Below are 26,723 nucleotides of genomic sequence, written 5' to 3'. Positions count from 1 at the left end.
TCATATGCACCGGTGCACACTAAATTACAATGCTGCACCTGTAATTAGTGGGGTTGTTGCTTCTTGCATTAAACCCACGTCAGCAAAGAAAGTATATTGCGGAGTCCCTTGCTTTAGTCATGCTTCTGTAAATTTTGGCCCCTCCTTAGTGAACTAGCCAAACATTCATCAGTGGGAGGGTCTTATCAAAGCTTACAAATGTCAATCTCACATCCACTTAATGCTGAATACTAAACTCTCTTTCTCTCTCTTATTATCATCATGCATAAAAGAGAACAGAGTGATTGGGAAACATGAAGTCATTGATGTTCCAGTGTGTGGTTTATGGAGTGTTTTGTGTGTGTAGCGAGCAGGTGATTGGTCAGTGCCTCATACGTACATGAGGACGGCCCTTACCATATAAGGGTCTCTTCAGCCTCTCCCAGGGCCTGATAAGGAAATGCATGCAACGCTTATCTCCATCGTTACAGTATGAAAGGGTAGAGAATCAAAGGGATCTCCAAACCTCAGTAAAGGCCTAGTGTTTGTCTTCATCAGCGTGGTTGTCATGGGTACTAGGTTGACGTTATTTACATATACTGGGAACTTTTTAAAGTCACTAATCAGACCATATGCTATTTTGCAATGATACATGTGTAATCCAAATTAACTTAGTAGCTGTTTTGATTCAATGGTAGTAAGATTTTCTCAAAAAGAAACTAATATCATCTCATGAACAGAGACAAGCTAGCCTCAACTAAACAGGCATTGCTGGCTGACCGCGAAGAGTAAACTTGCCCTTCATTGAACAAGGGCAGATGTCCAAGTTGATTACCAGCGACACACTCTTAAACAGCGGTGGGAAGACTGACGGTTGAGCCATTGTGACCTTTCTGACCCTCTGTATCTCACATCAGACATATGAAAGCAAACAGAGCTAGATAGTTAAAGGAGAAATTCACTTCCAGAACAAAAGATTACAGATAATTTACTCACCCTCTTGTCATCCAAGATGTTCATGTCTTTCTTTCTTTAGTTGACAAGAAATTGTCAACTAAACATTTTAGGATTTCTCTCCATATAGCGGACTTCTATGGTGCCTGTGAGTTTGAACTTCCGAAATGCAATTTAAATGCAGCTTTAAAGGGCTCTAAACTATCCCATGCAGCCGAGGAAGAAGGGTATTATCTATAGCGAAACAGTCAGTCATTTTCTTAACAAATTGACATTTTATATACTTTTTAACCTCAAAATCTTGTCTAGTTCTGCATGAGCTCGTTTGTATTCCAGTTCAAGACAGTTAGGGTAGGTCCAAAAACTCCAATCTAATTTTCTTCTTCAACTTCAAAATCATCCTACATCGCTGCAGAAGTACCGAACAAGTGTTTACAAAGTGAACATGCAAAGAAGATCAAACGCCCGTTACTAAAAAAAAGGATAAAACAGCAATGTAAGATGATTTTGAAGTTGGAGAAGAAAATGAGAAAATTAGTTTTTTGATCTACCCCAACTCTCTTGAACCAGAATACAGAGACAAGACGAGCATTTGAGGCTAAAAAGTATATAAATTGTCCTTTTTTTATTTTTTAGAAAATGACCGTCTTGCTAGATAAGACCCTTCTTCCTTGGCTGGGATTGTATAGAGCCAGCCAAGGTCTAGTTAAAAAGTCTAAATGCAATTGCGCAAATGATTGTTTTCTCTAGTGGTGTTGATTTCAAACTGTCTTAAATGAGAAATACAAGATAATGAGAAATAAAAGAGCAGACACGGCCATTTGTAAATTTTATGGATCTGGCTTCTGGTCTCATCCGCATCAAGCTATTTTTTTCTGCTTGATATTGCAAATTATGAACACACTGGTTTGTAGTGCAAACAGTTTTACTGTTTACTTCACACTGTTATTCTTCTTGCTATTTCTCTGTAGCGGCTAATGAACCGGACGTCTCGCCTATAGGCTTATTTCCGCGTTGAAGAATTAGGCGGATAGCTTTTGTGACAACAATTTAACAGTATGAAGCCACACTGAGATGCATTCAGACAAGAGTGTGTTTTTATAAACTAATTTTATACACTTGCAATTTACCTTTGCAAAAGAAATTATATTTTTTTATATCTTGAATAGTTTTGCTGTTTAAATGTTGCTTAAAGACTATAATCACTTCACAATTATTTGTATAGATTTTCACAAAGCAGATCGTTTCAAAACAGTTTGACAGTAGTAGCAGTGTTTACAATAATATGCTGTTTATAATAAAATGTGTTTTATTTTTATTTTTTTTACTTTATTTTTTATGGAACATTTTTACATCAAAGGAAAAGAAAGAAAAAAAAAAGAAAATCCAAATAAAACAAATACAGTAGGGGGTATACATTCTGTTTTTTAACAAGTATGCATAAAATTCTAATTTGCACTTGTACAGTATTTATATTCAGTGGTTGTTTATATTACAGTATTCAGTCCATTTCTTCCAATATTTTAGAAACAAGTCCTTTTTGAGTCTCAAAATAAAAGTCAATTCTTCCATATTACATATTTCTTTAACAATTTCTATCCATTCACCAAGTGAGGGGGTGTCTTCTTGATTATACCAATGCCTGGTGATGATCTTCTTTTTCCCATTTCTGGTTAATAGATGAGTCTTTTCCACTCTCCCTCAGGGCCTGGTAGAAAGAAGAAATTATTTTAGGATTATTCCTTGTGTAGGATTCAATTATCAATTTTACTAACTTGTTCAATTCAGTAGTACCCATTCTTTTATAATAAAATGTTTTTTAATAGCAGGTTCCAATATGACAACTTACCCCATACAGTCTGACACTATTGGATATGTCACAAATGATCAACGTGTGTTTGATTAATAACATTTTGACCAATATATTTCCATGACTTTTACAGTCATTGAGATTTTGCTTTAAATAATATAGATTTCAATTTTTTATAAATATTTTATAGCTGAAAATAAAATAAATAAATATTTTAGAGCTGAATATCTCTAAACGTATATGGGCCATTCTACAGAATTGAAACCATGAAATCATGAAAAATCATGAAACTTTGTGTCCTGCATTTTTCATGTCACTACCAAAACAGTGTATGTTTTAGTTCATTGGCTAAAACTGATTTTAACTACACCGCTACATTTATGATCAGGAATTATTCCTGTGTCCCTCTCTCTCATAGCTACAAGATGTGAGTAGATAGGTCCCATCATTTTGAGGTAAATTGTTTTCAAAAGTCTAAAAATCAGGAACGTCACCAAACACCTTTTTTTTTCTGCAATTAAGCACATTTTTTGGGAGTTATTTCATAATATTTAGTTTATGTACAAATGTTTAGAACTTTGTTAGCTAACCATGTGCTGATTAGCATCTTTGAGCTAGGTTCAAATCTAAAATTGTCACTACCAAAACATTTGGTGAAGTTTCGGTAATGACATCCTTTTTTTTGGGGTGTTATTCCTTAAAATTGTCACTACCGAAACCGAAACATGTCATCATTGTTTCGATAATGGCAAAAGCGAACACATAATCCTTTATTTAGGGTTAATAATTTTTTTTTTTACAGTTATGCACATTTTTAGTATTTTAGTATGTTTTAGTATGTGGGTTAAAAATTCTGTCACTACCGAAATTGTGCTGTCACGACCGAAACATAGAATGTTTTGTCATAAATAAAGTATACTGAATTATCAAGATGTTATGAATGTTATGTTTGAAATCAGTATGAGCAACTTTTTGCCTTTTACAGAGAAAAATGGGATTCAAAATAAAACAAATCTCATAAATCACACTTGAAATATTGTTAAAATGGTAATTATTAGGCCTATTGATTTACCTCTAAAAAATGTTTTAATAAAATAGAATAAATATATATTTACAAAACTTAATGGGTCAGTATAACCCTGCTTATTAAATTATATATTTTCGGTAGTGACAAATTTGAGGAGAGGCCAAATATTCCAAAACTTTCTGAAAATACAATATGAGAATTAGCTGCACAGTTACTAGAAAAGTGTACCTTAGAATAGTATACAATTTGCATTCATGCTAAATTTGTGGAAAAAGACACATTTTGTCAAGACGTGCCCAACTCTTACTTTGAACCAATTCTGTAGAATGGCCCATATTGTCTCAAGAAGTTTCAGTGAATCATTTTATAGGCTTGAGATCGATAGCTTTTTGTAGCCAAGTCTGTAAGGTATGTGCCTATGAAAAAAAAAGTCATATCTTGAAAAACCTTTCCCCTCTCAAATCCATTTTACAGAGAATCTGATGAATTTATCAACCTGATCAACCAAGAGAAACTGATGCGTTTTCCATCCTGCATCTCTGCGGCTCCAGGTGCAGAGTCCCGCCCCTCATTTCTGCAATGTGACGCTAGGCTCACTCAGCGCTCCACAGTCTTGCCTGGTCACCGGGAAAAGCGTTTGGAAGGAGGCTTCAGTAGTCATCCAGTCCGGTGTGCGCATGCGCGGCGCTGCAGCGGTGTTTCCGCGTTGAGTGGCGAGCAGAAGGGATCGAGCAAGCGAGCGAGAGAGAGAGAGTGGGAGAGAGAGGATAGAGGGAATTTGAGACGCAGCGGGACGCCGAGTCAGAATAAACGAACACCCCACAAACGCTAATAAAAAGCAAAACAAATCAACGCTCACAACCCAAGCCTTTAGCCATGGAGGACACGGTGAAAAACACTTTTAAAATGTGAGGTCTAAAGAGACGTGCTGCAGAAACGAGCGAGAGCGGCTTTCCCCCTCATCATCCACGGCTGATCTCGACTCGGGTGCTCCCGTCCCCCTCCGTCACTCGCACCGGGGGGAAAATGAAGAAGTTTAATATCCGTAAGGTGCTGGACGGCTTGACGGCCGTGTCGTCCCCTTCTCCATCCTCGCAGCTCGGGGCCAAAGAGAACGAGTTCATCCCGGAGACGCTCCAGTCTGATCACTTCCAGCTCTGCAAGGTGGGGAAGCTTTCAAGTCAATGTGTAACATCACCTGATGTGTGTGTGTTTTTTTCCCTTTAATAAACCTCGCGCAAGTGCCACTTAGTGCATGCTGTGTTTTACACTTTATCCTTAGTCTTACTGAAATATAGATATACTAGAATAAAGATAGCCTAACGTGCGTCTCTTTAGTAGGTAGGTAGATGTGATGCATCACATAATGCTGTAATGTAAAAATCACATTTTAATCTGTATGTGAGCTTTATGATGTCATTCTTATGTTTTATTGCATATGACAGTGCTCAGTAGGCTATATTTTGACTGCGCACCAGTGGAATGCGTTTTTACATTAAAACGCTCGTATGTGTTAGCCTGTATACACACTGTACTATCATAGGCTACTCTGCCCCCTCAAACCTAGACTAAATGATTTTTTTCTCAAGCTGTGCGTGGAAAGAGCTGACTCTGTGTTTGGAAAATGCGCACAAATGCGTAAAATATTCATGCGCGACACAAAGATCGTTTATACCCACACGGTTACTTTTGCTGTCCACATCTTCCGTTTCCCTCCCCTCATAGTGTCCAGTGTTAAACATGCTACTTTATTAAAGCGTCTGAATCATGTGTGGTTATAGAATGAAGCTGTGATGCTCGAGTGGAGGGAGGGGGGATAAACAACCCGTTTCTTGCATAATCTACTGTGCTGGGATTAATGTGTCATTTGCAATGTTTAGTATTTTCTTGTAAACCCAGAATCATTCTTGACACTTTTTGAACACACACACACACACACACACACGCGCATGCAGGCACACGCTGTACAGTATGTGTATCGAAAAACAATTTTGGGCCATTATAGGTGCATAAATGTTGTCTGGGTAGGCAGCTCACTAGGTTTTGAGACTGCCAGTGTGTCCAATGGGCTATGAATAGGCCTAATTTGGAGTATTGGTGGGTTTAGCTGCCCTCTCTGGATTAGGCCTGGCAGCACAATGGATGAGAAACAGGTTCTGCCGAGGCTTCTCTCCTCATCTATCGCGCTCCGCGCAAATCCACGTCTACATTAGATTATGAGCCCACACACATGTGTGGGGAAACTGTAGGAGAATGACAGCATGGCAGCTGGGATAGGCATTTTAATTCATTTCGAAGATTCGAATCAGTTCAGTGAACCGATTCACTCAGTCAACAATGCTACAGGTTACTTTATTACTACAGTAGGTGGTGACAAGTGCTTTTTGTGTTATGAGTAGGGCTGTCACTAACGAAAATGACTTAAAATACATATATAATAGCAATGAAGCAATAATAATTAATTCAAATGAAGTATCAAAAGCAAGTAATCATATGGTTTTATTGAGCAAAACTGTGAAAATACATAATGTGTATAAACTATCCCTGATAGCACACAAACATCACGGAGACGTCTGCATTTACATCTAGACATATTTTTTAAATAGACGTCTATTAGATGTCTTTAAGATGTCTTTATTTATGATTTAGGATGTATGTCAAACTGACATCTTACAGACGTCTGTCAGATGTTTGTACACAGCAGATGCTTTCCAGATCAGACATCTTGCAGACGTACGTGTGCTATCTGTGATAGAATTAATGGATATTTCGCATTATAACAAATGACTGCAGAGGGCGCCAACAGCCTGACTATTGTTTTTACACTTTTTATTTACTTATTTTTGAATCAAATTGAATTGAAGCATCATCGTTTGCTCAGCTGATTCGTTTGAACACTGAGTTGTTCACAAATCTTATTACGATATATAGAAGTTAGTGTCTAGACTCTAGAGTAGGGCTGTCACTAATGATTATTTTGGTAATCGAGTAATCTGTTGATTATTCTGACGATTAATTGAGTAATCTGAAAATTATATATTTTTGTAGTAATAAAAATATATCTAAGTGAACAATAGTCTTTAAAATGACTTAAAATACATATATAATAGCAATGAGGCAATAAAGTATCGAAAGCAAGTAATCATATGGTTTTATTGAACAAAACTGTGAAAATACATAATGCATTATAAACTATAGAAATAATGTACATTTCACATTATAACAAATGCCTGCAGAGGGCGCCAACAGCCTGACGATTGTTTTTACACTTTACTGCAAGATCTAATTCATGTTTAATATTTACTAAACAACATTTAATTCAAACGTCCACTTAATCTTTAATATTTGGCCATTTCTTTATAATAGAAAAGGTATAGCCACTGTAATTTCTTGAATATGTGGGCATCAAAACGTGTTAACTCTGAGGAAATGGTGCACGTTGTGTTCTCAGATGAACGTTATAAATTCAGACTCACAGCAATAAGCAGAGATGAAGTCTGAGATGCTCCACACATGTAAGTAATAACAGTTCACTTAATGATAACATGTAATGATAACAATAAATTATACATCCGGTATTTTGCCGGGTACTCCATACTGGCAAACTGCAGTCGAGGGATTTTTAAAATCGAATACTCCAATTGAATCAAGGAATCGTGACAGCCCTAGTTATGAGTGAGCCATTGAATCATTTGCTCAGTCGATTCGTTTGAACACTGAGTCGTTCACAAATCTTATTACTCTATATTGAAGTTAGTGTAGAGATTTGCTGAGACACTACAAAATTGTTATTTCTGCCTCCATTTTCACGTATGCTGGCCATTATTTCATCAGTTAAAGCTAAAAATATCTAAATAAATGTACAATAAAATCCTTACCTCATCTTCAGCATACACTGAGTTCGTTCATTAATGTGAGACCTCCTTCAATCCGAGCAGCGACTCGTTTATTAAAGGGGGCGTATTCGTTCTGTAGGTCCGACCAATAAACGGCTTCTTCACCGCCCGCACTTGAACGCTATTGGCTCACGCTGCTGTCAGTCTTTGAAGGGGGAGAATCCTGACGACGCCTTCTAATAATTATTCTACTGAGAATGTTTTCAAATCTATTCCACATTAATTATTTTCAAAAGCTTATATGCTGTTATCATTCATGTTACTAATGATTCCTGAAGAGAAGTGTGGTGAATTATGACGTAAGTAATCTTTATAAAAATGGTGTCAGGCACGATATTGATACAGTTGTTTCTCTAATTGATGATCATTAATCTAATGATTTTCAACGAGGTTACATGAGTGCACATACACAGGCTTTGGTCTTTTTTGTCAGGTTGAAATGAAACCCATACGAACGCTGGATTAGGTTAATATTTAATTCATAATTAGCGAAAAGATGAAAAGAGAAATGAGAGAGATGGAAAAGGATGAAGTGAAGCTTGTTGCTACTGCGCAGCTCGCCGACAGGTACCGTCCCCATGAGCGCCGCTTACGTAACCCGCTTTAGCCACTAAACAAACATACAGAGACAGAGAGGCCGCGTCTCAAAACACAGCGAGCTACCTAGCTAGACAGCATTATAGCCGCGTTTTGATGCTCAGAAGTGCTAGCAGTGCAGGCACCCTTTAGGTTTTAAAGCACAGACAGAGTGAGACGATGACAGCTGTTAAGCAGAGGCCAGTGCTGTAAACCTGTAGCCAAGCATTATTGTTGTTCTCTGGATACAATGCAGCAAGGTCTGTGTTCTCACTGCCTGTTGTTTTTTGTCTATCTATAGCACATCAGGATTGTTTGAGCAATTCAAATAGCTAGATTTTTAAATAGTTGGATATATTCAGTTGATATTGAATTGGCCCTGAGGGAAGTTTGACTCCATTGTGCTGCATAGCATACATACACATGCTTTGTCACTATACTTTAAATCATTATAAATATTATATAATATTACTGTAAATAATAATAGAGTGTAAAACAAGTGTTATTTTATTGTTTTGGATTCACTTTTATTTTTATATTTTAATTTATTCATTTAAAATTTTGATTTAGCTTAAAAATACACTACCACTCAAAATATTTGTTTTTTCATGTTTTTTAAAGACATCTCTTCTGCTCACCAAGCCTGCATTTATTTGATCCAAAGTACAGCAAAAAGAGTACAATTTTGAAATATTTTTACTCTTCAAAACAACTGTTTTCTATTTGAATATATTTTAAAATGTAATTTATTCAAGTGATTTCAATGCTGAATTTTTAGCATCATTACTCCAGTCTCATGATCCTTAATAAATCATTCTAATATTCTGATATTGCTGCTCAAAAAACATTTTTTATTATTATGTTGAAAACAGCTGAGTAGAGTTTTTTCAGGTTTCTTTGATGAATAAGACGTTCAGAAGAACAGCATTTATCTGAAATAGAACCATTTTGTAAAATTACAAATGTCTTTATCATCACTTTTGATCAATTTAAAGAATCCTTGCTAAATAAAAGTATTAATTTCTTTCCTTTAAGAAAAATAAAATAAAATAAATCTGACTCCAAGCTTTTGAATGGTATAGTGTATAATGTTACTCGGCTGTTTTAAATATGAATAATAATAAAAATGTTTCTTGAATGGCAAATCAGAATGATTTCTGAAGGATCATGTGACACTAACAACTGGAGTAATGATGCTGAAAATTTAGCTTTGATCACAGGAATTAATTATATCTTAATATATATATATATATTCAAGTAGAAAACAGTTATTTTGAATAGTAAAAATATTTAAAAATGTGACTGTTTTTGCTGTACTTTGGATCAAATATAAATGCAGGCTTGATAAGCAGAAGAGACTGCTTTTTAAAAAAAATCTTACTGTTCAAAAACTTTTTACTGGTAATGTATTTTTATTTGAGTTTTAGTAAGTTTAGCACTTTAACTTAATGAAAATTAGTTGCCTTGGCAATTAACTAAAATAAATGTACTTTCTTTTTAAAGTTTTTAATCTAGGATTTTTATTTCAGCTTTATTTCAATTACCACATTTTAAATTATTATGAAACATTCATCATAAGCAAAAAAGATACAAAAATAATAAAAATATAAAATAAAAAAAATAAAAAATAAAAATAAATAAATCTTAAAGTTGTTTAATTGCTGGCCTAAATTCTAAAGTAAATTTCTGTAGTGGTTATGCCCCTAACCTTTATATTATGTGATTTTTAAAACATTTTTCTCTTCTGGTTTGATCCTCAGACTGTGCGCCATGGCTTCCCCTATCAGCCCTCCTCTATGGCATTCGACCCCGTCCAGAAAATTCTTGCCATCGGGACTCAGAGCGGAGCTTTACGATTGTATCCTTTTCACGATGGAACTGAAATAACGTCTGCTTTGTTTCAGGTGCAGTGTGAACCTGTCAGTAAGTGTTTAGTTTCTTTATCAGTTGTGTCATCAGGTGTATGCTGTTACTACTGGCGCGTTTAAGGGCATTGTCAAGCTAATAAGAAATTCATTAGGACATGAATGACCCACTGTTAGTTTTGCCTTTCTGAAATGTGACTACATTATGCTGCACCACAACAAGCTTCATCTCCTTTAAAGTGATGCCAGTTGTTGTGTTTAACTGAGTTGATCCTCTGTCATGGCTTGTCAGTCAGACCCGTCATAAGTCTTTTGTAAAAGACGTTTATTGTTACTGGATTGGGATTTGGGATCAGTAAGGCACATCACATTAGTTCAGTGACTCTCTCATCACCCTCATGAGTGAGTCCTAGTACATAAATTCAGATATTAATTATACCGAACAAGCCACTAAGGTCTATTCCCACCTCAGAGACGGCAAAGAACTTCCTGTCTAATCAAAATCTCCATTCACACTCTGTATTCAAATAGATGGCCTTTGATTTGGAAATGAATTTCCACGTTCCCCGATTCATTCGTACACACAGAGGCATGACATTACTTTTCACAGTGAGCACGGCTCTAATTGAAAATATTTCTTCTGCCGTCACTACGGGATAATTTGCTGTCAGTCAAGACGGAAGAACAGTTCGCTTGACATCGCCCTTTGTCAGATGTTGAATGATATTGCTGGAAGTTGATACATGCGGCGGCTCTTCAGAGAACAGCCTCTTTAGAAACTGATCGTCTTTGCTCTCTGAGGAGTTTGGTGATACTTAGCCTCTTTGAGCGAATGTGATCAGATAAACGTCGGCTGCTGTGAGATGAGGGCAAATGGAAATCTCCCTAAGAGACTCCAAATTGTGATTAGTGCAACCGTCCTTACTTTCTTTCTTTCTTCACGCCGTCGGCAATGCAAAAGGAAACTCAAGATTGGTATGAATGAAGACTCACCTTTTATTTTGTGAATGATTTTGGTCCCTGTTACTAAGCTACAGAGCTAGAGCTTGTTGACAAATATTAGCTGGACTAGCAAAACTGTGACTGACTTTGGTTATGCTGGTATATCTGGTCAGATTATATCTGTACAAATTTCAGTATTTAGCTATATATTTCTGCAATGTTATCTCATTCATATTTGTAAATGTTTGTGTGCGATTGACAATGAAACACTGTTTGACAGATTTTGAAAGATGAAGCCTTTCAAAGTATTTAAAAAAAAAAAGAAATTAATCAGCAAGGATGCATTAAATTGCCTGCAAAAACACAAGCTTTGCCAACACAATGCAAAAGAAATTATTCAGCAAGATTGCATTAAATTGATTAAAATTAACAGTTAGTGTTTATAATATTTCAAATAAATGCTGTTCTTTTGAATGGTTTCCATGAAAATATTAAACAGCGCAGCTGTTTTCAACATTGATAAAAAGAAATGGTACTAGATCACCACATTAGCATATTAGAATGATTTCTGAAGGATCATGTGACACTGAAGACTAAAGTAACTGGAAAAAATTCAGCTTTGCCATCACAGAAATAAATTACCTTTTAAATATATATTAAAATAGAAAAAAACTGTAATAATATTTTACAGTAATACTGTTTTTACTGTATTTTGATCAAACAAATTCATCCTCGTTGATCATAAGACTTTTAACAACATTAAAAAAAATCTTTCAGACCCCAAATGTTTGAATGTTGATATACAATAAAACCCACCTATTTATTTAAATTCTATCAGACAGCTCTTGGAAGATTTTAGCATGGTATTAGATATGACAATGTATTTGGTATTGGCGGAATATAGTGACGCTGTTGAATTGCTGCTGCTAAACAATTACACACTCTAAAAAATGCTGGGTTAAAAACAACCCAACCTGGATTATTTGGCAACCTAGTGCTGGGTAAATATTGGAAAGAACACATGCTGGGTTATTTTGACCCAGCTGGTTGGGTTAAATGTTTTATCCAACATGCTGGGTTGTTTTATTTAACTATAAAAATTAGTATATTGCTGACTTAAAATGGGCTGGAAATGGAAAATCACATGCATAATTATAGTCAACAGCAATAATCAAAATATGAACATTTATTATTAATCAAGAACACCCATGGACAAAAATATAAGACAAATAGAATTTATTTAAGTGAATACAACATAGAAACATTTAAACTAATTTAACAATGATTTTTGAAATGTAAAATGTAACATTTAAAAGTAGCATATCAATTTGGCAAAATCTAAGCCGGTTGATGGGCTGCGGTTTACCGGGGAAACTACAAACCTAGACCGCTGCCTTGCGTTTCACTCATAGCTGAAAGATGCCGTGACTGACTCCATAACCTTCCCATAAGCAAAACTGTGGTTAGAGAGATTAGAGAACATATTTTAACAACAAATTATATCCAGTATTATAATGAATTAAATCAATTTATGTTATGCAAGGCAAAAGGCGTTTCCATCATGCAAAACGACCACTGATGACACTGCTGACTGACATCTCGTCCTTGTATGTTGTGTAAAATAATATAATTTACAGCACAGCACTTTATAAATGAAATAAAATGTGTGCAAACCTTTATTTCGCTGAAGAAATGCTCCAAATCGTCAGCGCTCAGAACCACTCTCTAGAGGACCCAAAAAGCCCACGCTCTGACTGTAACTCACCAGCTGGGGCTCAACCCAGTGGTTGATTAGAAAAAAAATAACCCAGCATTAAAAATGACACAGCAGCTTAGTTACAGAAAAACTACCCAGCACCTGGGTAACAAAATATGAAAAAATAACCTAATGAAATGACCCAAGCTGAACCCAGCATTTGGGTTTAAAAAATTACTCAACATATTTAAGAGTGCAGAAACACTACACAGCACCTGGGTAAAAATATTAAAAACAACCCAATAAAATGACCCAGCAGGCTGAACCAGGCATTTGGGTTAAAAAAAAAAAACCCAGCATTTTTTAGAGGGCAGGAACTTGCTACTGCCAAGATACTGCTGCTGCGCAAATAGCATATATAATAACCCATAGCAGATCTATACAGGTGGAGCTGGGGAACTGGAGGGTTTTAGAGTAACTCTAAAAGTGCGTTGTGAAATGCTGTAGTGAATGCTAAGCAGCCATTAAATGTAAAGCAGAAAGCTCATTGGCTGCGTATGTAACATTAACCAATAAGCTTGTGCCAAGTAGTTTAACGCTTTGTATGTAATCAGTTTGCGTTAACAACCCATCAGCATGCGCCATCTAGAGTTTCATGAAAGAACTTGGTATTTCATTTAATTTAGTCTTCATCCAAATGAAAAAATTCAGGTGGTAGATGCACAGTTAATTTGTGATTACCTATGAATGCTAATGAGATCCCATTGGTATGTGTAGCTTATGCCACGCAGTGTGTGTCTATAGCTGTGAGCTGCGTAGTGCTGTGAAGATCTGTTTTGCGGTTGTGTAAACTTCTCCCCAGTTGAGAATGACTGAAAGTGGCAGATCAAGAGACCAGAATGGCAGGATCCTGGCAAAATCATCCAGAAGATTAGAGCAGAGGGAGGGAGAGTCGAGTCTTCAGTCTCAGGCCAGCGGGCAAATGCGCTGCGATCCCAAAAGCGTTCTGCTTCCCACAGCTCGCTTCAGATTGCAGAAAGTGACACGACAGTCAGATGTTAAAAAAGATCAAAGACAGAGAGAGAATGTGGTTTTTAAGCTTTAAAGGTGTGAGGTTTCTGCAGCACCAAACAAACCACTTTTACTATATGCCATTGGTCAGACAAAGATAGCCCCGCCCCCAAACTCACGCCATTGGTTGAGGCAGTTTTGCTGTGTTGGGGAAAGTTTAAATAGTGCTGCAGATTTTTTAGTTGTCATTGAAAAAAATTATACACTTGCTTTAAGCAACCTTTTATAGGCTATGAAATTGTTATAGGTGGTCTACCATTTGAATAATTAAAGTGCTTGTGGTGGAATGGTGGTTATTATGTAGCAGACAGTTTTGGGTGGTCCCTGTCCTATGTGAATTGTATTTTCAAGCGCAAAGGGGAGGGAATGGCAGACTCATAACTCAACTAGCCTCGCGGGTCCCCAAGACTGTGCGGCTCACACGCAGATCTATTGATCAGCCTCTCAGACACACACACACAGACATGCACAAAGTGGTGTGATGACCTCATGGTAAAGCAGATACATTTTAAATAGTCTCCTGAGTATTTGCACTTCCTCTTCCTGCAGTAGACTGTGCGATTGTTGGCTGCTATGCACAAATATGTCTCCAACACTGATTGCTGACAGTCATAATCACTGTAATTTAGAATATAACCCACTATGAGTCTGATAATTTTATTCACAATGATCATCTCTTCAAATTTAATGAAGGGTATTTATTTCTAAAGAAGATATATGTCATGACGATCAAGCCTCGTCTCCATTATAGGTTGCAGATTATTGAAGAGATCATGTTCAGGGCTTGTAATGAATAGGTTAGAATAAAATGTCGTCGAAAGATATGAAGGCTGTGTCCAAAACCTTGCAGTTTCATCACCTAATCAGACAATGTTCTCATCATAATATCACATTTAGTGATGAAGAACAAATTCAAGTAAGCTTTAGACATAACCAAGGAAATATTTAAAGATTACAAAACTTGTTTTTATAGACGTGAAGCCATAGGTTGGCAAAACCCTTAAGAACTCCGTTCATCTTCGGAACACAAATTAAGATATTTTTGCTGAAATCCGAGAGCTTTCTGCCCTTGCATAGACAGCAATGCAACTAACACGTTCAAGGCCCAGAAAGGTAGTAAGGACATTGTAAGAATAACCCATGTGACATCAGTGGTTCAACCGCAATTTTATGAAGCTGCTAGAATACTTTATTCAACAATTTCTTCTCTTTTTTTGTCAGTGTTTGATGTTTAAAATATATAAAAATAGTTAAGAAAACTGACTTCCAAAGTGTATTGCCTGAAAAGGCAGCATTTTCAGCTTACGGACACAGCAGGAAACATACATTGACCATTGGAAAATAGTTATTGAAGAGTAACACACACATTTTCATCATCTACACATCAGCTTCATACGCATCCCATCTTGTCTCTAATGATCAGTAGTAGTGATGCTACGTTGTTGCTGAGAAATTCAATTCAATTCAATTCAAGTTTATTTGTATAGAGCTTTTCACAATACAAATCGTTGCAAAGCAGCTGTACAAAAAATGTAGGCTACTACAATATATTTAGTAGCTTATTAGTGGTGACTACTGTATGTTAAGTCGATGTACATATGGTATAAATATTAAAAAAAAGTAATGATGTAATCAAAAACAGATGATGAACACTAATAGTAATGATTATGTGTTGCAATCAAACTTGTAGAAAAATTGTGTAGTGCTGTATGTTGTTTCAAGGCTGGCATCATCGGCGGTCCTCTTAGGGGTTGGCATCATCTCTTCTTCTGAATCCGGGCTGAATCTTGTGTAATTCCTAGTTACCACGGGATGGAAATCCCGTGGCAGAAACAGAGAAACAAATAGAGAAATAATTAGCGTAGCTGCTGTTCCAACCAAGCAAAAATTGTGTGTTTTGCCCAAGCTGAAAAAAAAAAAGAAAGCGGTGAGACTTCTTAAAGATGTGTCCCGTTGTACAAATTCCACATGAGATATGAAGTATACTGGCTGTGACATGGCTGTGTTGGTTATTTGTGTGTGTGTTAGTGTTTGTGACTTGTTTTGCTTTGAGGGTCAGGCATGTAGAGCTCAGCCTAAAACACACACACACACACACACACACACACACACACACACACACACACACACACACACACACACAGACATTGCCCGAGGACGCCTATGCCACTTCTTACGTAATCCACAGGAGCGAGGCTCATCATCTGGAGAGCTTGGCAGCAGTGTGTGTGTGTGTGCGTGTGTGTGTGTGTGTGTGTGTGTGTGTGTGTGCACTTGTGTGCTGTGATCGGCTCAAGCAAAGGAGTTTAAGTCCATAATGGCACAGCAGCCGCCGTCTATGATTGAGTGTGTGACTGTACAACTTACTGTACTCTAGGGGTGGAACGGTACATGTATTCGTTTCGAACCGAATCGGTACGGGGGTCACGGTTCGGTGCATGAATTTAAACGGAGAATACACGGTATGAAAATAAAAAAAAAACTTGCCTGCAAAATAATTAATGTAATGCGGAACTACTGTTAGATACGCGGGTTCTTTAGGGACAGCTAATATTTAGCCCCGCTTTAGCTCTGAAGCTCTGATTGGCGTCGATGCAGCCGAGCTCCGCCTATGTATGCGGTCTATCAGAGCCCGTCTACATTCTCTGGCACTCTGCAATTTTTTGTCAGCTCGACGGTCCATCATTGTGGTCCAGGGATTTCCTGAACTTTATGATTTGTCAAGCCCCCATTATTTTGACGCTAATAGAAGAAACAATGCATGGAGACGCATAGGCTTGGAGCTAGAGCGCAGCTGATGGTTGCTTAGAAACGGCAGACGCTTCCGGAGCGCAAGCGCCCGAGCGCTTTGTTGAAGAAAGAGGCGCGCCTAGCGTTTTTCACGCGTTTTTATGCGCGACATGTGAACGGCCCCTTAGATCGCAAGTTTGGGAAAACTTCGCTTTTCCAGTCAGTTACAGTAGTACAGGCGAGAGAGTGGTGGAAAAGACGAGGACTGTGTGTTGCCGTTGTTCAGCGGTTGTTTGGGTATGTGAGTGGAAATACATCTAATTGCCTTCTGCATTTTTGTTTTGCTTTTCCCTCCACTGTACCGAAATCATACCGAACCGTGACGTCTGAATCGAGGTACGAACCGAACAGTGACTTCTGTGAACCGTTCCACCCCTACTGTACTCTGTAACTGCAGGAAGGGCCACCAATTCAGACAAATCTTATCAGATTCGCTAGGCACTCAAACCTCATTGCATTAGGGATAGAACGGTAGAGGGAAGAACCTGCAATGCCTGGTGGTTTTTGAGAAATGTTGTGCATTCTCATTTGTGACCCTGGACCACAAAACCAATAGCCAAAATTGCATTGTATGGGTCAAAATTATAAATTTTTCTTTTATGCCAAAAATCATTAGGATATTAAGTTAAGATCATGTTCTATGAAGATATTTTGTAAACTGCTTTTCCTACTTTAAATATATTGGAAGTTAATATTTGATTAGTAATATGCATTGCTAAGAATTTCATTTGGACAACTTTAAAGACGATTTTCTCAATATTTGGATTTTTTTTGCCCCTTCAGATTCCACATTTTCAAATAGTTGTATCTCAGCCAAATATTGTTCTATCCTAACAAACCATACATCAAGCCAAAGCTTTTTTTAGTCAGCTCTTATGCACTCTTATGGCTGGATATATGGTCCTGGGTCACATTTGTCCACAGTGTCTGTATTATAGGAATGTGCAAAAATAGATAACTTTAAAATTGGTTATGGTTAGCCATGTAAAATAAGTTTTTAACTTGACAAATCGTCTTTATGCGACGCTCATAGCGAGAGACATTTGTGCATTTGTATTCTGACAGTAATTGTCTTAAAATTTATTGTTGAAGGCGGTGAATTTGTTGGCTGTGTCGGCGGAGCTTTAAATGGGATGCATTTAGTGACGCAAGTACTCGGAGAGGGTTTTAGCATGTTGACAGTAACAGTTACCGTTTTTACTGTCATGCTGTCAGCATGCTAAAAACCCACTCTAAGAAGCAAAATCTTTGGAGTTTTTTTTTATCTTGAACAAGGTGCTCCTTTAAAGCACCTTCTACTAGTTTTGTTCTATTTATTATATGATTTTTAAATATTTTTATATTTACATATTAAATACTATATATTTTATATGTAAAATACATATTGTAATGTATATTTAAAATACTGTACAGTTGAGGTCAAAAGTTTACATACACCTTGCAGAATCTGTAAATGTTATTTTAGCAAAATCAGAGGGATCATATAAAATGCATGTTATTTTTTATTTATTACTGACCTGAATCAGATATTTTACATAAAAGATATTTACATATAGTCCACAAGAGAAAATAATAGGTGAATTTATAAAAATGACCCGGTTCAAAAGTTTACATACACTTGATTCTTAATACTGTGTTGTTACTTAAATGATCCACAGCTGTTTCTTTTTTGTTTGGTGATAGTTGTTTATGAGTCCCTTGTTTGTCTGCTGTTCTTCAGAAAAATCCTTCAGGTCCCACTAATTCTTTGGTTTTTCAGCATTTTTGTTTATTTTAACCCTTTCCAACAATGACTATATGTTTATAAGATTCACATTTTCACACTAAGGACAACTGAAGGGACTATTACAGAAGGTTCAAATGCACACTGAGACTTGAGAAGGAACACAATGCATTAAGAGCCAGAGGGTTATAACTTTTCAACAAAATGTGTAAATTTTTCTTATTTTGACTTAATAATATACTGTATATTTTTTTCATTTAGTACTGAACATCAGAAGCTCCAAAAGATAATTACATTTTTCCCAGAAGACAAAAAAAGTTACATTTACCCTGGTCTTCAAATTCAAAAAGTTTTCACCCCCGGCTCCATTGTGTTTCCTTCTGAAGCATCATTGAGCATTTGAACCTTCTGTAATAGGTTGTTTGCAATCACGTGATTCTGATGATGTGTGAAATGCAGCTGGAGGGCAGGAAGTGATTTTTCTCTATAGAGATCACTAGCAGAAACTCAAAATGCCTACGTTTTAAATTGTTTATGGAAATTGATGATTGTGTATGAAAATTTGCTGTTCATAAAGAGGAAAAGGCAAATAATTGACTAAAAAACACTGCGTCTGCGTCTTATAAACCTGCGTCTGCGGTGTGTGTTCACAGTGTGTGTGTTTGTTCACTTCTCACTGCTGTGTGTGTGCACTTGGATGGGTTAAATGCAGAGCACCAATTTCGAGTATGGGTTGACAATACATCACGACTTTACTATATTTCTTTATATCCTGATATTATTATTTCTTTTCTTAACCATTTGCACACACAAGCATTATCAGACTCTCCTCCTGACCACAGACAGAGGTTTACAAGCCACTTTTTTCCTGCACTTTTCAATCCATTTCTTGCTTTTCCTCACTTATGAACAGCAAATTTTCATACATGATAAAAGCTCCTTGTGTTTTTTTTTTTTTCAGTTTGACCGATTTGAGCTTCTATAAACAAAGAAAAAACATAAAAATCACTAGCAGAAACTTAAAATGCCTATGGAGCTGTCCTGTCCTCCAGCTGCATTTCGCGCCACAGCAATGATATCATTTGCAAACAACCTATAGTTGCATATGAGTCCCTCAGTTGTTCTCAGTGTGAAAAAATGGATCTTATATTCATACAGTCATTCTTGGAATGGGTTCAAATACACAAAATGCTGAAAAACCAAATAATTTGTGGGACCTGAAGGATTTTTCTGAAGAACAGCAGACAAACAAGGGAAAGAGCTGTGAATCATTTTGGTAAAATAATTAACATTTTGCATATTCTGCAAGGAGTTACTTAACTGTGAATATATATATATTCAATTATTTGTAATTCATAGATTGGTTATTTTTATTTCACCTTGTTTGCTCTTATACAAACTCCTCAAGCATTCATTGATTTTAGGGGACAGTGTGCTAGCTTTGCATTGTTTTGAGACATTGTTTCGAGTCGACTTCTCCAGCCCTACCTAATTATGCCTTCCCTCAGCTCTCAAGGTCCTCACCCACATCACTATAACGCTAGACCCGCATTAATCCGACATTTCTGCATCTCAACACGCCCTGTCTGCATTAGGTTCACTTCATTTTACCCCATCCTGGCCCTGGGAATTTCCAGTCTATCAGCTCATTTTTATGCTAACCTCTTCAAAAAAAGCTCCCACAATACTTGCGCTTTTTATATATTCGGTGCAGTAGAAACCGAATCGGCCCATCTGAAATGCTCCTCTTTTATTGCTCTTATCTAATAAGCACGGCATATATCGCAGTCCGTTTCCCCTGAGGCTTGCATGAGAAAACCTCTTAACGACAGAGACACGAAAAAGGGCTCGCGTGTGCCGGTACCTGGTCGTCATAGAAATATGGTCTTTGTGACGTTTGCAGAGAGGCTATTAAATAATTTACAGTAAATTACCCTCCTGAAACAGTCTAGGCCCATCAGACAAGTTGCAGGACAAAAAAGAAGGGCTGAACTGGAGCAAGCTGTCACCCTCATGTAAGGGCACTTGTGAGTCACCGCTTTGAAAGAAAGGGTAATGGAAAAGTTCCCGAAAGATTCAATATTGTCTTCACTTTCCGAAAACAATGGCTTTGTTTGCCACGTCTCTCAAAGTTCAGACACATTCCCTTTCTATTAAGGCAAAAAGGCAATAACAAATAACACAATAGCAGATTGCAGAGACCTGACACCAGTTTAGCAGGATAAACAGTGCAGATTGTTCACATAGAGCCAAATATTCAGGTCTTGTCCATTATTTTTGACATTCCTGGGTCTGTTTTGCACCTGCTCACTCCTCCATACGCCTTCTGTTTCTCTCCTTACCTCCTCCTCCCCCTGTCACTGCAGTGAATTTTTGTTTCTGTCTGTGCTAAGTGGTTGCTATGCAGTTTAGAAAGTGCGGTGCAGTTTATGGGATGCGGTTGCCAGGCGAGACAGACTCCCGCTCTCTCACGGTAAACTCGGCAGAATTGTGAGTCCCTCGTGCCTTTGAGGTCACCTACCTGCTCTGTAATTACACAAACGACGGAATATTGTGCTTCATTGGCAAACATATTCCCACCCTCGTATGCACATACAAGCTCAGCATTTGATAGACGCGTCCGTCAGTCAGTCAGTCACAACACACGCGATCACACACCCCAGCTTTCACTTCATCACGCTAACGAGGCTTCGCCGAACTGTCTGTCAGCTGATCTCTCTCGCCATCAAAGCCTGTCTTTGGCTCATTGATCTGTTTCATCACTTCAAAGAGGCTTCCAGTCCCAGAGCCCCCACCACTTTCCTCTTCCCCTTCACCCCTCCATCACTCTGCACTACTCCAGCCCCTTCAGCCGAGCTTACCCCCTGTCAAATGTCTGTGTCACACGCACATTTGCTCTGATTAGGTATTTTGTGTCTGGATCACAGCAAGGGTTCGCTTATCAGGGTTGTGTTTACATGGCTTCGGGAAGTCACTGAAATTATGATTTTAGGAGAATAAGTAAGGTGTAGAAATGTAAAATAAGTGCACAATATTAAAATAATATTTTTAATAAATGTTATTCATTTTATTAGTTAACTGTAAAGTTACCATGCCCAATATAGCAGCGGTTCCCAATTCCAGTCCTCGCGCCCCACCGCTCTGCACATTTTGCATGTCTCTCTTAGTTAACACACCTGATTCAGATAACCAGCTCATTAGAAGTGAGGTCCGTGCAGGAACTGCGATCCGATTGACATGGTCCCTGCAAAGTGTTCATTGCTCCCTGCTCCCTAAGCGGGGGAAATCTGTTTACTATACTTCGAAACATTCATTCACATATTTGCGCTACGCCACCGCATGTAGCGTCTTCACACAGATGAAACTTACTAGAGAAGTGTGACATAAGTGCATCTGTAAATAAATGCATTTTAAATTTACGTCTCGCACGCTTTAATGACCTTCAAATGGAACACATACGCTCGCTTCGAACTAATGAATAATGGCGGAATATCCTGTGATGTCCACTTCGAAGGGCAGTAACGTTGGAATAGAACAAACGTCGGAAGCGATGCGTGAAACACACAAAATGTGCAGAGCGGTGGGTCGCGAGGACTGGAATTGGGAACCGCTGCAATATAGTATAGAATTATATTAGATTTGTGACCCTGGACCACAAAACCAGTCTTAAGTCGCTGGGGTATATTTGTAGCAATAGCCAAAAATACATTGCATGGGTCAAAATTATTGATTTTTCTTTTATGCCAAAAATCAATAAGAAATTAAGTAAAGTTCATGTTCCATGAAGATTTTTGTAAAACTCCTACTGTAAACATATCAAAATGTAATTTTTGATTAGTAAAATGCATTGTTAAGAACCTAATTTGGACAACTTTAAAGGTGATTTTCTCAGTCTTTTTGATTTTTTTGCACCCTCAGATTTCTGATTTCAAATAGATGTATCTCAGTCAAATATTGTCCCATCCTAACAAACCATACATCAATAGAAAGCTTATTTATTAGCTTTCATATGGTGTATAAATCTCAGTTTTGTCAAATTTAACCTTATGACTGGTTTTGTGGTCCAGGGTCACATTTAATGGTGCAATAAATGTAATTTACCAAACAAAATATACTGAAGTTTTTTTTTTTTTTTTTTTTTTACGTTATAATAGACTTAATATATAATAGACTTTGAATGTACATTGTTCAACCAGTGTACTTTCATAGTAAAATTTTGTTAAAACTATTTTTTTCTAAGGAAAAAAAAAATATAATTTACTGTACAAAACTTGGTAGCGCATTACATTTGTAACTAAAATAATTTCATTTTTTTATTTCATTACCGGTTATATACTTGGGTGCTTTATGTTTTGTGTGTGTGTTTTTTTTTAAGTTAAATCACTCATTGTTTAATTTAAAAAAAAAAATTTTCAACTGTACTTTTCAAATGTGTAGACATTTAAATGTGTGGTAATTTTGATCACAAAAAAGCTTTGCATGTTAATAATAATTCCTATTAATATTTATAGTGTATACTACTTTTTTATTGTATGTGGTTATCGTTTATAGACTTTATAGATTTATAGACTTATAGACTTTATTGGTTATAAAACAGCAATATTGGTTGATCTCTAAAAGTTTAGTGACTAGTTGTTGTTGAAGTTGTTGTTCATTTTTTTATTTTTATATATACACTGCTGTTCAAAAGTTTGGGACCAGTAAGATTTTTCATGTTTTTTAAAGAATTCTTGTATTCTCATCAAGGCTGAATTTGCTTGATCAAAAATCAGAAAAAAAAAAAACTGTAATATTGTGAAATATTATTACAGTTTAAAATAATGGTTTTCTATTTGAATATATTTTAAAATATAATTTATTCCTGTCTTCAGTGTCACACAATCCTTCAGAAATCATTCTAATATGCTGATTTATTATTTTATTATCAATGTTGGAAACAGTTGTGCTGCTTAATATATTTTTGGAAACTGTGATTCTTTTTTTCAGGATTCTTTGATGGATAAAAAGTTAAAAAGAACAACATTTATTGAAAATAATAATCTTTTCTAGCAATATAAGTGTTTGCTATCACCTTTTATCAGTTTAACACAACCTTGGTGAATAAAAGTATTAATTTCTTTAGAAAAAAAAAACTTTAAAATGGTAGTTTATATTGTTAAAAAAAATATTTAAAACTTGTTATTTATTAAAGAATCCTGGAAAAAAGTATCACAGTTTCCAACAAAATATTAAGTAGCACAACTGTTTTCAAAATTGATAATAAATCAGCATATTAGAATGATTTCTGAAGGATCATGTGACAATGCTGCATGATGCAGAAAATTCAGCTTTGCATCAGATTAATAAATTGCATTTTAAAATATATTCACATAGAAAACATTCAAATATTTTTACATTCAAAAATATTTCACAATACAGGTCCTTCTCAAAAAATTAGCATATTGTGATAAAGTTCATTATTTTCTGTAATGTACTGATAAACATTAGACTTTCATATATTTTAGATTCATTACACACAACTGAAGTAGTTCAAGCCTTTTATTGTTTTAATATTGATGATTTTGGCATACAGCTCATGAAAACCCAAAATTCCTATCTCAAAAAATTAGCATATTTCATCCGACCAATAAAAGAAAAGTGTTTTTAATACAAAAAAAAAGTCAACCTTCAAATAATTATGTTCAGTTATGCACTCAATACTTGGTCGGGAATCCTTTTGCAGAAATGACTGCTTCAATGTGGCGTGGCATGGAGGCAATCGGCCTGTGGCACTGCTGAGGTGTTATGGAGGCCCAGGATGCTTCGATAGCGGCCTTAAGCTCATCCAGAGTGTTGGGTCTTGCGTCTCTCAACTTTCTCTTCACAATATCCCACAGATTCTCTATGGGGTTCAGGTCAGGAGAGTTGGCAGGCCAGTTGAGCACAGTAATACCATGGTCAGTAAACCATTTACCAGTGGTTTTGGCACTGTGAGCAGGTGCCAGGTCGTGCTGAAAAATGAAATCTTCATCTCCATAAAGCTTTTCAGCAGATGGAAGCATGAAGTGCTCCAAAATCTCCTGATAGCTAGCTGCATTGACCCTGCCCTTGATAAAACACAGTGGACCAACACCAGCAGCTGACATGGCACCCCAGACCATCACTGACTGTGGGTACTTGACACTGGACTTCAGGCATTTTGGCATTTCCTTCTCCCCAGTCTTCCTCCAGACTCTGGCACCTTGATTTCCAAATGACATGCAAAATTTGAGCAACAGTCCAGTGGTGCTTCTCTGTAGCCCAGGTCAGGCGCTTCTGCCGCTGTTTCTGGTTCAAAAGTGGCTTGACCTGGGGAATGCGGCACCTGTAGCCCATTTCCTGCACACGCCTGTACACGGTGGCTCTGGATGTTTCTACTCCAGACTCAGTCCACTGCTTCCGCTGGTCCCCCAAGGTCTGGAATCGGTCCTTCTCCACAATCTTCCTCAGGGTCCGGTCACCTCTTCTCGTTGTGCAGCGTTTTCTGCCACACTTTTTCCTTCCCACAGACTTCCCACTGAGGTGCCTTGATACAGCACTCTGGGAACAGCCTATTCGTTCAGAAATTTCTTTCTGTGTCTTACCCTCTTGCTTGAGGGTGTCAATGATGGCCTTCTGGACAGCAGTCAGGTCGGCAGTCTTACCCATGATTGCGGTTTTGAGTAATGAACCAGGCTGGGAGTTTTTAAAAGCCTCAGGAATCTTTTGCAGGTGTTTAGAGTTAATTAGTTGATTCAGATGATTAGGTTAATAGCTTGTTTAGAGAACCTTTTCATGATATGCTAATTTTTTGATATAGGAATTTTGGGTTTTCATGAGCTGTATGCCAAAATCATCAATATTAAAACAATAAAAGGCTTGAACTACTTCAGTTGTGTGTAATGAATCTAAAATATATGAAAGTCTAATGTTTATCAGTACATTACAGAAAATAATGAACTTTATCACAATATGCTAATTTTTTGAGAAGGACCTGTATTACTGTTTTTGCAGCTATGTTGAGCATTAAAAGTTCTTTTTTAAAAAAGCATAAAAAATCTTACTGATCCCAGACTTTTGAAAGTGTACATTTTTTTTTTTTGCACTGGCACCAAAATGTAAAAATGCTTGCAATATCACTATATATTTGCAATGAATTTCTGGAAACAACTGCCATGTTTTACCATAAAGGAACTTTGCAGGGCTTCTGACTAGGGCTGTGCAATAAATCGCATGCGATTTATCGCACAGCCCTACTTCTGACTCATTTGGAGTTTGTCATTTAGAGTTATGCTGACAGATTACCATCGGCCAGTTGCCAGAACAGCCCCACCTTTGAGAAAACGAGGGCTAATTGTCCTGCTGTTGGTTTAGCAGCTGGACCGTGATCCTGGTAACCCCATCAGCAGTCGTGGGATTCGATGCACGTAACACCCATGAGATGGCCTTTGATCATTAAGTACTACCATCCAAGTCCCTGAATGGACCTCATGGCAAGAGTGGCTTTCGGCCAAACACACACTGTACTGGAGTGTGCGGTAGCAGGTGTGACCTTGACAGGGAGGTAGTGTGGGTGTGCAGGTCAAACCACTCTGTATTTTTTCTCTTTTTCTGCATTCACGCTTTCCTGTGGGCTGAGAAGCGCTCACATCAAGCACTAACAACAGAAATATCCTTCTCTTTCATGCTCTCTTTCTCTGCCTGTTCCTCCCACTCGTTGTTTTATAATTTCTGTTATTTCTCTCTCTCCTCTGCTTTATCTTAGCATTTCATTCCGTTACTCAGCAAAAGGAAGACCACAGTCAGCGTCATTGGGCTTTTGGAACAGCTAAATATACTTCATCTTTAATCACGCTCTTAACTGTGTTTGACTTCCTTTTGCCTCAGGAATTATGAGTTAGGATATTCATATGAAAACACAGAAAAGAGAGTTTGTTCAGCGGTGATTTCTGGAAATGGAAAGCGAGCGCAAACCGATCACTGAAAGTTCATGACCTTTATTCCTCAAATATGTGTCAGTGTTTATGGAAATCTCTGAGCTATCAAAGCAAGTCATTTTCAATATGACTTGAGAGTCATCTAGCTTCCTCGACAATCATATCCACGTTTCTTGGGATTTGTTGCTCATATCCTAATGGCTCTGCTCCATATGTCTAATCTGCTTTTTCTCAGCGATTCCTGAAGTGCCTTAAGTGTGTGATAGCATTGGTTTACATGAGATAAACTGAGATAAATCGGTACAGGAACATATGACAGGTTAGGGTTTTTTGTATTTGCTCATTTGTTTTTGTTTCATGACAATTGGATGTGGTGAATGTTTGAGAGCTTTTAAAGGGCAGTGATATATGGGAAGCCATGGTTGTGTGGTTGGGTACCTGTTTTTGTGCAAGATTTTAT

The 26,723-nt window shown here is 37.1% G+C and overlaps 1 protein-coding gene across 1 annotated transcript in view; it reads left to right on the top strand.

Moving 5' to 3' along the window:
• The first annotated feature begins 3,898 nt into the window (after positions 1-3,898).
• Positions 3,899-26,723, top strand: part of stxbp5a (syntaxin binding protein 5a (tomosyn)) — a 136,689-nt gene continuing 113,864 nt past the window's right edge. The window contains exons 1-2 of the mRNA XM_073853202.1: positions 3,899-4,934; positions 10,003-10,100. Of these exons, the coding sequence (XP_073709303.1) occupies positions 4,797-4,934; positions 10,003-10,100 (236 nt within the window). The 5' untranslated portion in view covers positions 3,899-4,796. The remainder of the gene's footprint in view (positions 4,935-10,002; positions 10,101-26,723) is intronic.

Source organism: Garra rufa, chromosome 13 (genome assembly GCF_049309525.1).
Source record: "Garra rufa chromosome 13, GarRuf1.0, whole genome shotgun sequence".
Taxonomy (NCBI): Eukaryota; Metazoa; Chordata; class Actinopteri; order Cypriniformes; family Cyprinidae; genus Garra; species Garra rufa.
Note: the sequence above shows the minus strand (reverse complement) of the source record. Positions and strands in the feature narration are given on the sequence as shown.